Source organism: Equus asinus, chromosome 22, assembly GCF_041296235.1.
Source record: "Equus asinus isolate D_3611 breed Donkey chromosome 22, EquAss-T2T_v2, whole genome shotgun sequence".
NCBI classification, from domain to species: Eukaryota; Metazoa; Chordata; class Mammalia; order Perissodactyla; family Equidae; genus Equus; species Equus asinus.
This window is the reverse complement of record NC_091811.1, coordinates 36,949,870-36,966,622: the sequence shown is the minus strand read 5'-3', so window position 1 is coordinate 36,966,622 and position 16,753 is coordinate 36,949,870. Positions and strand designations below refer to the sequence as shown.

The window sequence follows — 16,753 nt, the reverse complement described above, 5'->3', positions numbered from 1 at the left end:
ATGTAGAGAAAGACACTACGCTGGGAATCGGAGGGCCTGAGTGCAAGCCTTGTCTACTGTTGTGGGTGTTGAACAAGTCACCCAACAGCCTGAAGCTCAGACTCTTGTTCTATAATAGGAAAATTGGGCCAGATCATCATTGGGGTTCTGTCTATGTCCAGTCATCTGTGATGACATTTCTGGTTTTCACCAATCAATTCCCTGTAATGGTTAATATACCACCAAAGAGTCAAAAGGCAGGAAGTAGAAATAGAAGATTTTTTTAAATCTGCAGGATTGAACACATAAAGAGTTATGTGTGTAAGGTTTTAATAACAAACTAAAAGTGCCCTTGCATGAAATACACAGTCTAAGGGCACTACTTTCCATTTATGTGTTGCACTTTGAAGAGCTCATCTATCCCCTTTTGGATGTTCCATAGGCACCTCAACTCAGTAAGTAAAAAACTGAACTCATGTTATTTCTCCTCTTGCTTGTCCAGATTCCCCAGCCTTGCGTATGTTCTCCGTATCCATCCAGATGTCTCTACCTGAACCCTGGAAGAAGTGTTCACTGGAGACATTCTTTTCCCTCTTCATTACCCATGTCGTAACCACTTGGTGTCCAAGTCCAATAACACCTGTCTTGTAAATCTGCGTCCTTTTTCCCCCATCGCCACCGCCTTACTTCGGTCCTCATCAATTCTCAACTCCAACTGGCGTCCTAGCTTCCAGCCCGCATCCTGCTCCACCTCCACCAGGTCCTGCCTGCTGCCTGTCAGGCCTTTCCTTTCACTCCTCCTCTCTCAGAACACAGTGCCTCTTTGGCCCCTTTGTCTTTGCACATGCTGTTCCTTCTTTCTGAAATGCCTTTCTCCCATCCAGTTTATCCTTCAAACTCCATTGTCATAATCCCAGTCATCTCCCTGGACAGCCCTCCCAAGTACTTCATGGCACATCTGCTACTTCCAGCACGGATTTCGTCATACATAGCCATTAGCTTGTCTGTGTCCCTCCTAATACATATATTCCCAGCGCTAGACATCACCTACCACACAGTGGCTGCTCAATAAGTGGTTTTAGAATAAATAGACTTCAGAGGTAGGTAAATACGTTCTGCTTGTGAGAACTGCAACAAAAGCAGGAAATAGGAAAGTCTGTTCACTCATCTGGCATCCGAAATCAACACTGTCCATAGCAGTACCGGGAATCAGGAAATGTGAAACAGAACAAAATATTCATTTCTAAATATTTGGCGGTGGGGGATGGTGGTGGTTAATGGTTAGATAGTCTGGCTAGTCTTTGGTAGTCTGGCTAAAAAGTGTATTTTGTTAACTAGGCCAACGATAGATATTCTTTAACTTCTATTAACTCTATGTCCATTTTCTGGAACTGTCCTTTAAATTTTATGATCTTCTCTTCTAAAAAGACAAATGTAAGATTATGCAAAGTAGAGACCTTCTGGTTTCCTTTCAGAAAATAGGAGAAAAACGCTTCTTCCTCGAGAGGTTGTCTATTTATCCTTTTACCAACAGAAAGTCAAATTTATTAATACTTATTTTTTAATTATGTAACTGCATATGATTTATTTTTAGCTAATTATAGAATTTTCCATATAAATAATATAAAGAAGTACAATCATAAATTTTTTAAAACCTTCTGTTAAACCTTAAGTTTAACAGACCTGCCTGAAAGTTTGTAAGAAGTAGTCCACACACCTTCTACCCCAAGAGTGCACACTACCTGCTAAAGTCTTATAGAGCCAATCATTTTATTCTCTAGTTAGACTTATTCTGCCCTGGGTCAACAAGCGATGGTGTGACAGTTCACTGATGAACATGATTTGGCTGGGCACGTTGTACCATGGATGCAGGGAAGGTGTCATGGCAAACTAGGTCCATTGGTAGCAGCCCTTGCCTGGAGTCCAGCAACAAAGCCCCCCCACAAAGAATCAGATGATACTATTTATAGAGTAATACCTTCAATTCACATGTTTTCTAAGATCTAGCTCCCACATCTCAATTTCCTATTTTTCCCCCCATCCTCAGCCTTTCTAAAAACTCCATCCTAAGACTCCCCGTCTAATTCAGTTCTATTATTCTTTTTTTCCATAAAAGATGTCTGGCTGGATGGCTGGCTTTCCTTCCACTTTTTGTCTGTCTCATTATTATCTATTCTCCACACTTCTAACTCTATCTTCTCACACCCTCCATCTCCTTCTGTTTCTTTGTTTCTTTGTCTACTTACGTCAGAGTACTTGAAAGTAAAGTCCAGCTTAGGATAATCTTTTCTTTTTTGGAGGAAGATTAGCCCTGAGCTAACAGCTGCTGCCAGTCCTCCTCTCTTTGCTGAGGAAGCCTGGCCTTGAGCTAACATCTGTGCCCATCTTCCTCTACTTTATATGTGCGACGCCTGCCACAGAATGGCTTGACAAGCAGTGTGTAGGTCTGCACCCGGGATCTGAACTTGCAAACCCCAGGCTGCTGAAGCAGAATGTGTGAACTTAATTGCTGCATCACCAGGCCGGCCCCTAGGATAATCTTTTGAGACCTTTCCTTCTATGGATTTGCAGAGTTAGCCATCCCCAAATCCAAAATATATTCAAAAGAGAAGTAGAGAAAGAGATGAATCCTGAGCTTCCTTCAGGGACTGCATAAGCCTGGGAGTGGGGAATTCCAACTGCACCTTTCTCGTGTGTTTTTCTGACTGGTTGAAGCTACCTACTTCTGTAGCCAATAGTGTGGGAAATCTATGGAGAGATTCGCTCATCAATAACAAAAGGGAGTCTCAGCCACATCTTTCTTTGATGTAAATGGTAGTGAAAGCATGAACTCTTTCCAGGACTATCTCAGGCGTTTTTGTCAAAATTTCCTCCATTGCATGTCAGCTGGGTGACTGAATTTCAAAGACCTCGAGAGGGCCAGGCTGAACTAAGAATAAGTTGATCCATTCTATTGGAAGACAATTCAGCGACCAGGGGGCGATTTTACATATGGCAATTTGCTCTAAGGTGAGAAATATCACAGTTATTTCACAAATCCCAAGGACAAAATTAACATATAATGCATAATTTTTCTGCATAGGAAGGCTAGTAAGTCCCTTGTGCAATGACAGCAGCCCTCAGAGGAGACGATGCCTCTCTCCTGGCTTCAAGCTCTCAATGTCCCGCGCCTATTATGAGGAACCCCTCCAATATTTCTTTACCACGTTGAGATGTGAGATGTGAAGTTCTTCTCTTCACCTACTGTGACATTTAAGTCTCTCCCTTACCCATTCTTTAGTCTCCACCTCTCGAAGAAAGTCAGTTTGAGGGTTTTCAGAGAAAATCTCGTCCTCATCATCTGATCTGTCCAAGACGTGGTCCATTTTGGTAAATTCCCTTAGCAAACTGCAAGCCACACAATCAAACAGATGCTGTTATAAGGCCTTAGGCCTATAGTTTAGGGCTACCCCTAGAGGGAGAACACTGGGATCTTTCCCCGCCCCAAGGAGCACCCGCTATTCTTGTACTGATTTCATTCTGCGTGAATAATGTCTAGCATAGTATATTGCACAAAATAGGAATAGAGAGGCTGGATAAATATTTATTGACTGAATCAATAAATGATTTAACAGTGAGATTCCAAATTCTAAAGCCACTGCAGCTGTGTGTGTGTGCAACTGTGTGTGTAAAATAAACACATAATAAATATCCTTTTTTAAAAAGTAGAGTTAGAAAGTGTCATATGGTACAAAAGACTGTGCAGAAAGGAGTAAATCTATGACACCATCTTGATCTCTAACCCCCCCTGAGTCTTCCCCCGAACATTTACTAGTTTTTTCTTTATTCTTCCACAGAGATTCTATGCATAAAAAAGCAGCTATGTTTATATAAATATATATTCCTTTTAAAATATAAATGAGAGTGCATTATACACACTATTCTGTACCTCATGTGCTTTTTAAACAATCTGTATTGGAGCCCCTTTCATATTACTATATACAGAGCTGCCTCATTTTAAAAATGGTTATATGGGGGGCCGGCCCAGTGGTGTAGCAGTTGAATTCACAGGCTCCACTTTGGCAGCCTGGGATTCACAGGTTCAGATCCCAGGCACGGACCTACACACCATTCAGCAAGCCATGCTGTGGCAGCATTCCACATATGAAATAGAGGAAGGTTGGCACAGATGTTAGCTCAGCAACAGTCTTCCTCAAGCAAAAAGAGGAAGATGTTAGCTTAGGGCCAATCTTCCTCACACACACACACAAAAATTGGTTATATGGTATTCCATCATAGAGCTACACAGTAATCTGCTAATCAGTTTCTTATTAATGGATATATACATTGTTTCCAATCAATTGCTACCACAAACAAGGCTGCAATGACTATCCCTACACACCATGTGTTGATGAGTCCATGTACATCTATTGGATAACCCTAAAAATAGAATTGCTGGGTCAATACATATGTATATTTTAAATTTTGATAGATTTTACCAAATTATGCATTCAAGAGATTGAGTCCATTTACACATCCAGCAAAAATAATGAGAATGCCTGTTTTTGCCTCCTTTTCTACAAGCATGTATTATTAAAGTTTTTAACCTTTGCCAATCTGGAATGCTTAAACTGGCATCTCATTTTAGTTTTAATCTCTTTTTATGAGTGAGATTCAGCATCTTCGCCTATATATATAAAACTCATCCGTATTTCCTTTTCTGCGATAATTGTGTGGATTTTTGGCCCACTCCCTGTTGCACTATTGTTATTTTGCTTGAGTGCGTATATGTGTATACATGTACACACACATATACTTTTGAATGGATCACAACAAATTTGTGATGGAGGTCTATAGTAGCGGTTCTCAGTCTGTGGGCCTTGAACCCTGAGGTGGGGAGCACTCTGCATGTACCCTGCATAGAAAGGGGTCCCGGAATCTACATACATTTTTATACACTGAATAAATATTGCTCACATAAATAAATACTCCCCAGTTTCCAAATGTGTATGCTACTCTTACCAATAAATTCTAAATGCATTTAAAAATATCTTCGATATCATACTCAGCTTTTTTGACAAATGAGGGGTTCTGGAAAATCTTTTACCTTCAAAAAGTTCTTCCTGTTTAAAAAGGTTCTTAACCATTGGGTTATCCTAGTACACAGTCTTATCGTTGATTAAAAAATGCATATATGTATTTATATGAATATTTGTATTTCCTCTACTCTGGAAAGTATTTCAAATGGTTTATATCTTTAGCAGGTGAAGATAATAAAGGCACAAAACAATGAACATATTTTCATAAATTGGGACTAGAGTCTTGACCATTTCTATTCAACGGATGTCTGCCTAGTTTATGATCATGGGCCCCTTTAGCGTCTCACAGGACTTACCACGATAAATATCATGAGGTCAAAATTAGAAGAATTGTGGAGAAGAATGTCAACCCCAACCCTGAACTTGGAAATATCCTCACTTGCATCTTGCCAAAGGAAGTTTCCAGACAGAACTCCAGAAACTGCTCCTGAGAGCTCAGCCCCGACTTACTTCTGCATTGTGCCTTCAGCTGCATCGATATTTTGGAGAAAACCATTGTTTTTCTTGGTCAGCTCTTGTTCCTTCCCAACTGCTTCCATCTGCAGAGACAACTTGTCCCTTAGCTCCATGAGAGCCATTTCTTCAGCACTACAGGGACAATGATGACAACAAGAGGGATTTCATGGCAGGATTGGCAATTACATTCCCTATGCTGATCCGCTGATAGCTGCTGCTTTCAGGGAGTTTGGTCTTAACCCGTCTCCTTCCAAAACTGGCATCCAATTGTAAGGGACTCCACACCAAGCTCTTAGGTTTCTCTGCTCAAATATATACATGGAGGCCCTGTGTGTGGCTCTCCCTAAGGACCTCTCTGGTTAACAGTAGAGTTGTGTGAGCCTGTAAATTTGTATTTTGGATCTTTGGATGGGAATATTATAGAGTGATATAAAATAGCGAGGCTAGGGCAGTGAGAACCTTCATTTTTACAACCTCTTTCTGATTATATACATGCACATTGTAAAAACTAGAAAAGGAGAAAGAAGAAAATAAAAATCATTGGTACTCTAGAGATAACCAGAGATATCCAGACAAAACTCATGGTTAATATTTTGGTATATTTTTTTCTATTTCTAAATTTGATGTTTGTTTTATTCTTTTCCTATTATTGACAAATAGGTTATTTCTAATTTTTCACTATTATAAATAATATAGTAATGATTATCCTTGTTAATTAATTTTCAGTGCATCTCTATTATTTGCTTAGGATACTTCCCTAGAGGTGGAATATAGATGGTTAAGGATTTGGAAAAATATTCTCAAATTACTTTCCTAAAGTTTCAACCAATATGCACCACCAGCAGCTGTGGATGAGAATGAGAACTTTCATTCTAGGCTGATAGACAAGTGTTGTCCAGATAGCAGAGAAGTGAATTGTTAGAGCACTTAAGAAATGGGACAAATAAAGCTGAAAAGAAATAGGAAAGAAGGTAGAGACGTGAAACAGGTTCCAGGAAGCTCGTATGCAAAGCTCTAAGAAAGGATCCTTACAAAACATAGCTGTTCATTATTGGCAGAAATCAGAAGGGTTGTCCCCAGCACTAAAGAGGAAGAAAGCTTCTCTGTATGATCAAATGAGTGATAGTCATAAATTGGCCTAGAGCTGGAGGGTGACCTGACCCCCAGGACCCTGAGGGACAGAATCTCTGAGGGGACAGCAGACTGATGGGAAGGGAAGTGACAGCAGGGGTTTTCCTAGAAGGGAGATTTATGGCTGGGATTAGGAACAGAGGGAGGAAGGAGAGAGGCCCTGGGAACCACAGAGATATTGGAACCATCTGGGCATCCGAGGGCCTGACCTATCACTCTGCAGACTTGAGCCTTATCCTTGACCTGTGTGGGGCTCCGCAGTGGATGTGGTGCAAAGGGTCCCCTGTGAAGGAGAATCAACAGGAAAGGGCTAGAACCTTTGATGTGAGATAACACCATCCTTCTTAACTTGGAATGTGACAAATAAGAATAAACCTTTGATCTCTTTCAGGAAGGACACTGTGACCTCCCTGATTTCATCTCAGCTTTCGTCCAGTTTCATCTGTTTCCTGAAGGTGTTAAGCATTACTAACGCAATTCCGAGCTCTGAAAGATGAATGGCCACTGAGATCAGCCTGGTTTAGTGTCTCTTTCCTGTCTGAAAATTAGAATACTGTACAAATAATAAGATTTCCTTATTTTGGTAACTCTGACATCCCAATTGCTTCTGGGTGATTTAAAAGAAAATCCATTTCTCTCAATTCAGGTACATACATAAATTCTGCCTTCACACATTTTCTCACATTTCAACTAACAGTTAGAAACCTGATGACGGCTTATGTTTGTGCATAATCTGTATTAGTATCTGTAATCCTAACAGATTACAAAGTGCTTTTCATATATTTTCTTATTCAGTTCCTACAGCACCAGGATGAGGAAGGTATTATCCCCATTTTGTGTGTGCATTAACCTAGGCTCTGGGGGACAGTGTGATTTACTTAGAGTCATATAGCTGGTTAACCAGCAGAGCCAGGGTTCAGAACTTCCAGCTACTCGTAAGGGATTTCTCCTCTACCCCCAAAGATGGTCTAAACCAGGGCTCTCCAATAAACCTTTCTGTGATGATGGAAATGTTCTCTATAGTGTTCAACACAGTAGGCACTAACCACTGTGTCTATTGAGCACTCAACATGTAGCTATTGCAACTGAAGAATTGGAATTTTTTTTTTTAAGATTTTATTTTTTTCCTTTTTCTCCCACAGCCCCCCGGTACACAGTTGTGTATTTTTTAGTTGTGGGTCCTTCTAATGGTGGCCTGTGGGATGCTGCCTCAGCATGGCTTAATGTGTGATGCCATGTCCGCGCCCAGGATGCAAACTGGCAAAACCTTGGGCCGCCAAAGCAGAGCATGCAAACTTAACCATTTGGCCACTGGGCCGAACCTGAAGAATTGAATTTTTAATTTAACTAAAAAATTTTAAATTTAAATAGCCACATGTGGGGCCTGCCTGGTGATGTAGTGGTTAAGTTTGCAAGTTCCACTTCGGCAGCCTGGGGTTTGCAGGTTCGGATCCTGGGCATGGACTTGACACTGCTCATCAAGCCATGCTGTGGCAGCATCCCACATAGAACAGAGGAAGACCAGCAACAGATGTTAGCTCAGGGCCAATCTTCCTCACTAAATAAATAAATAAATAGCCACGTGTGGCTAGTGGCTACCATATTGGACAACTCAGAATCTTCTAGACCAACCATCCGCAAACTAGAGACAGAAGGTCAAATCCAGCCTGCCACCTGTTTCTTTAATGAACATTTTATTGAAACACAGTCATACCCATTCCTTTACGGATTGTCTATGACTGCTTTTGCGCTGCAATGACAGAGTTAAATGGTTGCAAGAGAGACCTAAATTTGGCATGCAAGACTTAAAATATTTGCTATCTTGCTCTTTAGAGAAAAAGTTGGCCAACCTCTGCTCCAGACCATCACCTTCTTCTATGATGCTGGATGTTTGCTCCAGCGAATCAATTGAACACAGTGAATAAGAGCTTGAATTTTGAAGAGTCAGGCTGAATTCATGTCAGAGAATCAATGCTTAGCAGCTGGGCATAGTCTTAACATACTGGGCCTTACTTTCCTCATCTGTAGAATGGGGCTAACATTAGTAGTACTAAAATTAGTACTACTAATTAATACCACTAATGTTACTAATTGTGAGGAGTGAACCAAATAATCCTTTCTGTGCTTAACACAGTGTCAGTATTAACACTTGGCAATTTTATCTATCTATTAAAATAAAACCAGTGGAAATGGGAGCAATTTTAAGGTTTCTTTAGTTTCAAATAGCATAATAATAATAATAATAATAATAATAATGCTTACATGTGGGCAGCACTTTCAGTTTGTAAAGCACTTTTACTAAGTTGCGTCATTTGACCCTCACATCCACCCTATGTGGTCAGGCGACTCAAGCAGATCTTAATACCACTACTCTTTTAGATGCAGAAACTGAGACTCAGAGATGATCATGATTTGCCCAAAGTTTTATCACTAAAAGATGGGAGAATTAGGTTTTAAACCTACAAACTCTGGGTATCAGTTTTACAATCATTTTACTATTATCCATAAATTTGATGCCCAGTGGGTTTTAATGGATTGGTCAATAGCCTTCTTACCTTAAAAACAAGCCATCTTTTGAAGCTAACTTTTGACTAGTTATGTAGCGTAGGTCACTGCTACTCAAAGTATGGTCTGCAGGCCAGCAGCAAGAGCATCACCTTGCAGATTGCTAAATATGTTAAGCAGAATCTCAGGTCCCACCCTAGACTCACTGAAACGGCATCTGCATTTTCAAAAGATCCTAGGTGACTTACATACATATTAAAGTTTGGAAGTACTCACACCCCAGACATTATAAACTAGAATCCCTCTTCTCCTGCCTACACCCTATCACTTCACTCCTGTGTGTATACCATTGGCCTCTAGGACTATTTGGTACACCTGGAATGGATCCTTCCTCCTTCCCCTTACCTCATCAAAACCTTTAAAATTACAAATTGGAGAAGCATTAGTCAAAGGAACAGATCAGCTATTTTAAAATACAGCTGATGAAATCTCTAACTTAGATTTTGGGGGCATTTTCTCCAGGCCAGACCATCCAGATTACCCTCTTCGGTACCTGCTAGCTGGACAATGCAGGATCTCAGAAATTTACAAAAGCTTGGTTCTGATAATCAGGAATTTGATGTCACCATAGACTCCTGGCAAGGTTATGATGAGATGGTATGGCTGTGAAATAGCATATACCTGGCTTTTCCTAATCTGATAATCACAAGTACCTCTGAATTCAATATGGTAGACTAGCCACAATCAAGCTTCCCTTGTTCTCGTGATGCCAGAGCCTCCTTTCCTCAGCACCAAAGGCAGAAAGGAGGCCATTGATGGGTGATACACACCTAGGCAGGTACATTTGCAGTTGGACTTGCCCTCTCTGACATTCCACTTGGAACTTGGCACATGCAACCCTTCAACCCCCTCTCACAAGATTCCAGCTACCCTGCCTTTCTTCCAACTGGCGTCTCCAGCCTGTCACCCAGCTTCCTTGCCTCTCTTGCCAACTCTTTGGGAACTAAATCCTTCGCCACCCCAGCCGTTTGTCCATCTGTCTACCAGCCTCTGACAGGATGCTCTGGGATGCTCTACCAACCTCAGCAGTTTCTGCCACGCCTGCCCCTTTCACCTCCTTGCCCAAACAAAGCATCTGGCTTTCTCACAGAGACTCAAAGATCTTCTACAATGAAGACTCCCACTCCCTCCCCACTCAGCAGGAGTGAGGAAGCAGTTGATCTTCATGCAAACCAGGGCTGCTCCTCCTCATGTGTCTGTCATCTATTCACCTTTGAAATCCACACTTCCTCTTACTACTCTTCACAGCACACTTTCATTTCTTCCAGGCCTTCACTGCCAAGTTCACGTTTCTGTCTGTACCTCATCTTCTCCCACCATTCTTAGGACACTCAGCACTCATGGGAGGGACCTAACATTCTGACCTTACAGGTCCTAAGCTCCTCAATTCTTAAGGCTTTCCTCTTTACCTACCAAAACTATTCAGCAGCACAGAGATGAAATATAGAACAGTTTTTATAAGCATGAACTTTAGAACTAGATCAGTGTTTGGAACCTGGTTTTGCCATTTATTGGCTATTTGGTTTGGGGCAAACTTTAATTTCTTTGTCTGAAAAATGAGTTTGATAATACCTACCTAAGTGGCTTGTCGAGAAGGTTAAAAATGTGAGGAAGTAGTTTAGGTTGAGCTGGACAACTTCTATTGCTCCCACTAGAAGGTAGGCTTCACAAAGACAAGGATGTGTGCGTGTTTTATTGACTGCTGTGGCCCCAGCACTAGAAGAATGGCTGGCACATAGGAGATGCTGCATAAAATTTTGTCAAAGGAATGGAATAAATTCATATATGGGAGCCATGATTTTTATGGTGACATTTTAGGTCTTGTCATCATCCTGGGCATTTCCTCAGCTAAAAGCTCAAGCTCAGATGTCTCACCTTTCCCATTCTGGGCTTTACTACACTCTGTTCCTAGTTAGGAACCCAGACTCTATGACCTTGTGACCTCCCACAGTGTCTCCTGGGCCAATCTTCAGCCTTGGGTTCCTGCCTCCTATCATCTCTATACTCCTACCTTTGGTTGTCCCAGGTGATCTCATGTCTCTTTAAGAGAAATCACAAGGTTCTTATGAGTGGTTCCACTACAATTTAATAATAATAATAGCTAACCATTTACTGAGTTCTTACTAATGTGCCAGGCACTCTTCCAAGTGTTGTACATTTACTACCTAATTTAATTCTTACCACCTTTTGAAACAAAGGGATCTAGGATTCAAATCAAATCTGGTTAGTCTGGCCCCAGGCACCACGCCCTTACGCACCCCAGTATACACCATTCTTCATGTTGGGTTCTCACTGCTACTCAGCAAAACTTTATGCATCTCATCTTGCCTCCCAAACATGTGGGCCCCAACAGCTGTTTTCTGTCTTGCTCAGTTCCCTTCCCGCTCTGCCAGCTCCCCCTGCAAGCAGTGACCTGGCCTCCTGAGTTTCCGCACTGATGGGGGCCACCTGATGTGGGTCTTCTCTCCACTGCCAAACAGCTCCTTTGTGTAGCCTCCTCTCCATCCAGAATATCCCTCTGTTCTTCTTATCCTCTCCCACTCCCCTCTGAGCTTAAGAGAAGGTACTTTCCACTCTCCTTCCTCAGGCTCCCTCTGTTCAGAGCCTTGTTCATTCTTGGGGATCATAGTTGTTAATTGTCAAATCTGTTGCAATTTCAAAACTCTTTTTGAGTGCCTCTTCTGGCATTCCATTAAGGTGCTCACAATTTCTTTGAGGAAACAGACATGTAAGTATATTCCTTACATCTTCAAGCTCTGCCTTTGCACTGTTGCTTTGCCTCTGTGCAAGCCTGATCCTGTTTTCCCTCTCATTAAAAAAAAGCCCCTCACCAATCCAGGTATCTTTTACTGTCATATGTTCCCCACAGATGGGAAAAGTTTGATACCGCAGACTGAGGAACATACAGACTCTTCAGAGTTACCACAGCAGGGCAAAGAATATGAGAATCTTGGTTACACTCACATGAAAATGGGAAGCCAAAAAACAGGGTACTCCAAGTAAGGGAATGGGGACAGATGCCTTTCTTAGATCCAAAGGTCATCCTTTATGTTGTAGGACAAGCTCATGGCCCTCTACGGTAAAGAGAAAGGGAACAAAAGAATATTTGAGGGAGCAAGTTGTAACACAGGGTTGGTTTAAATTCTTGTTTTAATTTTAATAGCATCATAGGGCAGGGATGGAGACTGGGCTGTGTCAACACTTCAGTCACAGGCCAGAGACCCTCTGTGCCTCAGTTTCACCCATGATACAAAGCTCTGGAGAGAAAAAGAAAAAAGACCCTTCACTTTGTATTTGAGCTACCATCTTATCTCTCTCCTTCCTTTTAACAAAAATTTCTCAAAATTTTGGAGACTGTAGTTGCCATCTCAATTGTTGATTCCATGTTGTTATCTTAAATGCTTTCAGTATGGCTTCTTTTTTTAAAAAATAATTGCTTTATTAACTTATTTTGTAAGGTTGTTTTTATTTATTTTTTTTTTTTGAGGAAGATTAGCCCCGAGCTAACATCTGCTGCCAATCCTCCTGTTTTTGCTGAGGAAGAGTGGTCCTGAGCTAACATCCATGCCCATCTTCCTCTACTTTCTATGTGGGACGCCTACCACAGCATGGCTTGCCAAGCAGTGCAACGTCCACACCCGAAGTCCGAACTGGCCAACCCCCAGCGGCCAAAGGGGAACGTGCACACTTAACCACTGTGCCACTGGCTTGGCCCCCAGTATGGCTTCTTGATTGCAAGGAGTTTTTGCTTATTTTTGTATTTTTAAGGCCTTTAATAATCTAATTTCTTTGGTGGTGTGGAAATTGGCATGGCATTTGTTTCTCACACTTATTTGACTCCAGAGTGTTTTCTGTGCTCACAGCCCTGTGTTTCGCGGACCACACTTTGGGAAACCCTTTTTAAGATTATAGGTAATGTAAGTGAATCTCCAGGCACACAGGGAGCTCTTGTAAACAGCAGCAGGCACAGGCATAAAGCATCCTCACCATTGCATCCCGGATTTTGTGACCTTGACAGCTTCCCTGAACCACTTCTTCTCATCCAGTATCATCATCTTCAGGTACTCAGAAGTAGACTTCCTCCCAGGCCTGCAGCTGGGTCTAACTCCTTTGTCCTGTCCTAGTGGGACGTTCTGGTTGGGGTCCCACTTCATCCTACCTGCACATCACCAGGCCACCCCCTGCCCAGCAAGTCCTAAGATGTGGCACTTGGTATAAAGAAGAATATTGGATCCCTGTGAAAACCCTAAGCCCCGAATATGTTAGCAAAAGTCTTCACTGAGGGCCCAGAGATTCCAGGAATTAAGCTAGAGGAGTAAATACGTGTTTATTTATACTTTCAAAGGGATGGGAACGTCTTAATAAGTGCCTTTCCTTGGAGGGGTTTGAAATATTTTAATTTACTCTCTAACATTGTTGTGAGGCCAGTAGTTAGGTCCGTGAATCCGCTTTGAATGTGCCTCTTTTTAAACTTCGCCGGGGCAGAGAGATCCCTGCAAGCCCCTTCATGTCTCTGAGCTTTCCTTTTCTTACCAACAAAATGTGGGAACATCTATCTTGCAGGCTTATTGTGAGTGGGAAGTGGAAAAGTTGTGTAAAAAGCCCCTAGTACAGTCTCTGGAGCACAGAGGCACTGAAAATGAGAAGTGACGGCGTAAAACCTCGGGCGATGAAGGCCTTGACCACCAGGATAAGCGGGAAATTATTCGCTACATCTGGGAAGCCCCTGGTTTCCAACCCTTTGATAAAACAGTCATATCACTGTTTTTCAGGATATTGTGTTGAAAGAAAGAAAAAGAGAGAAAGGGAGTAAGAGTGAGAAGGAAGAAAAGTGCGTTGTGTCCTGTGATATTAAGGAATGATCTTGGAGCAGAAACTCCCCCATTAGACTCTAAACAAGAGTGATATCAGACTTGGAATGGTAGAAATTGTTAGAGAGCACGGAGAATGAGAAAGAGTAGTTAGGGAAAGTAGTGCCTATGGCTTCGCAGATATCTAGGAATAAACCATCAATGTGAAGTCCCCTTATGTGGTGGTAACAGCATCCTCATCTCTATTATCAAATATTCATCAGCTGCTTATTGAATCTAGGGCACCGTGCTAAATAAGGCAGGGGATAAAAGGACATCCAAAACAGTCTTTACCTGCAGTTTAGAAAAAGATCCATAACAACAACAGTCAGTAGGTACTGAATGGCGCATGCTGAGTGGCTCATATAGTAGGTGCTATAGAACTGAGGAGAAGGATTGTGGAAGGACCCCTACACGGGGGTAGGGCGACTTTTCTAATGCTTTTAAAGAGTTCCACACAGTAAGTGTGACTTGAATCAAATATTTTTCAGATGTATTAAAACTAGGGAAGAACGTTTTCAAGGGAGTGGAAACTGTCTTAAATGCCAAGGTAAGGAGTTCAAACAAATCGAATTTGATGAAGAGATAGTTTTTCTGACAAATTTCATTGTATTTTATTCAATTGTAATTTAATTGCTGTTTTAATCAATTAAATAGAGGAGAAGGCAATGGTGAAAGCCATATTTATAGCCATATCTGTATTTTCTTTTACATAGAGAATTTATGGGATGTAGATTATCCCAAAGATTAAAAGTGGCTGTTTTGGAGTGGTGGATATTTTTGTGATTTTCTGTACAGTACAGATGTCAGAAAGGAGGAAAGAAAGGCAGAAAGGCAGGAAGGCAGACAAGCCCGCTGACAATGGGGAGTTAGTGAGGATTCCTGTGTCGGAGCATGACACAACCCAAGTCATGCTATCGGAACACAACGATTTCAGGCAAGGTTTTAGAAAGGAATGCATGGTTTCTAAGCTCTTCGAAAAGGAAGCCATGGTTTCTGAGCATTGGTGTGGGTTTTCCAAGACAAGCCCTGTGAGATTCATTTCCTTTCCTTTTGCAGGACAGAGATGCAATTAGTCTTTTCTGCACACAAAATCTTCTCTCAGACATTGAACAATTCATCTGACAGAGCATGAAAAAGATGGAATCACTGCGAAAGCCCCAAGTAAGTAAGCCATGAGAAGAAAATGTTATATTTCTGGTGGTGCAAGGAAAAAAAAGAGGTTGAATCCAGGCTTTTGCACGTTCTTCCTCCTCCTGAACCATCACCCAGCCCATCCCCTCCAAGGTGAGATGATAAGAAGATACTACATTTCATTTTTAACCAAAAGTTCTGGTTAGAAAGTTTTCATTTATTATGTCCTCTGCAGATTTTGACTTATCCTGTACTCTTAGAGACTTTCTACAGAAATCTGGAAGACATTCAAAAAGAAATGCTGTGCTATAAAAGTGCTACAGATGTACCTGGCATTGACATGCCTTTGAGTGCAAAGACTTGGGCCCATATATGACCTGAAATCCTCGGTCTTTTAAAGCTTTGACTTCAGGACCTGGACGCTGAGGGCCGCTCAGAACGGTCAGGAGGCTGACTTCCAAGTCTCCACCCCCTGGTTGGCTAGTAAGTGGTTCTGATACTTTGAAAGCTCACAAAAGACTCTCAGAACTCAGAAAGTCTATTCCACTGTCATGACCAGCTATATAATTTGCGGGGCCCAATGAAGAGTGGAAATGTGGGGGCCCCTTATTAAAAAATTGTTAAGAATTTCAAGACAGCAACAGCAGAGCATTAAATCAAGTGTGGAGCTCATGTGACTGCCCAGATCTCAGGCCCTTGAAGCTGGTTTGTAATTAGACCAGCGCTAATCTTAGGTTTCATATATGTTGGAATTTCATTTAAAAGTTTGGGGCGGAGGAAGGATTCCTCTACCAGAAAAAAGATAAAAGGAAAACAACTGACTTCAATCTTTTCATTTTAAAGAAGATCATTAGAAACACACAATGAGAACATTTCATCATGATTAGAATTCAAACGCTGTAAAAATATACAGACTGAAAAATGAGAAAATCTTTTATTTACCTTATGATCCCACTTCTATCCCCAAAGGTGTCAATATTTTGATGTGTGTTCTTCCTAGACACTTAACGTATTCATATATACTTTACTTCACATATTCAAATTCTTTTTTTTATATAGCATACTGTGATCATACTGTGTATTCTGTCCTATAACTTGATTTTCTTTCTCAATATGTCTCATAACTTTCCATGTCAGTCTTACACGTCTTCTCCATTCTTTTTAATGATTATATAAATTTCATACTGTGGATTACCATAAAGCACTTAAACTATCCATTCCCTCTATCCTGAATATTTCTTTTGTTTCCAATTTTTCAGGATTGTTATTATAAACAATTATTATTATAAACAATGCTGCAATGAATGTCCATGTATATACCTCTTTTTCACATAAAAGAGTATTTTTCTTTGAGACATGTATAAGTAGATTTGCTGGGTTGAGAGGAACAGAGATGCAAAATTCCTATCCCACGGCACACAGGTTTTATTGGTAAAGTTGGTAAAAAAGATTATAGGCTTGGTAAAAGTATAAATTGTGGTAACTTTTGAAAAACAATTTGGAACTACAATACTAAAAGTCCTATGAATGTATCATCTTTTGACCTAGCAAATGTGCATC

The 16,753-nt window shown here is 41.1% G+C and overlaps 1 protein-coding gene across 1 annotated transcript in view; it reads right to left on the bottom strand.

The window, feature by feature from the left end:
• SMCO2 (single-pass membrane protein with coiled-coil domains 2) overlaps positions 1 to 13,363 on the bottom strand; it is a 32,228-nt gene extending 18,865 nt beyond the window's left edge. Inside the window, exons 1-3 of the mRNA XM_070495149.1 lie at positions 13,197 to 13,363; positions 5,508 to 5,645; positions 3,249 to 3,366 (exon numbers count right to left, since the gene is read on the bottom strand). Of these exons, the coding sequence (XP_070351250.1) occupies positions 3,249 to 3,366; positions 5,508 to 5,645; positions 13,197 to 13,363 (423 nt within the window). The remainder of the gene's footprint in view (positions 1 to 3,248; positions 3,367 to 5,507; positions 5,646 to 13,196) is intronic.
• Between the last annotated feature and the right edge of the window lie 3,390 nt (positions 13,364 to 16,753).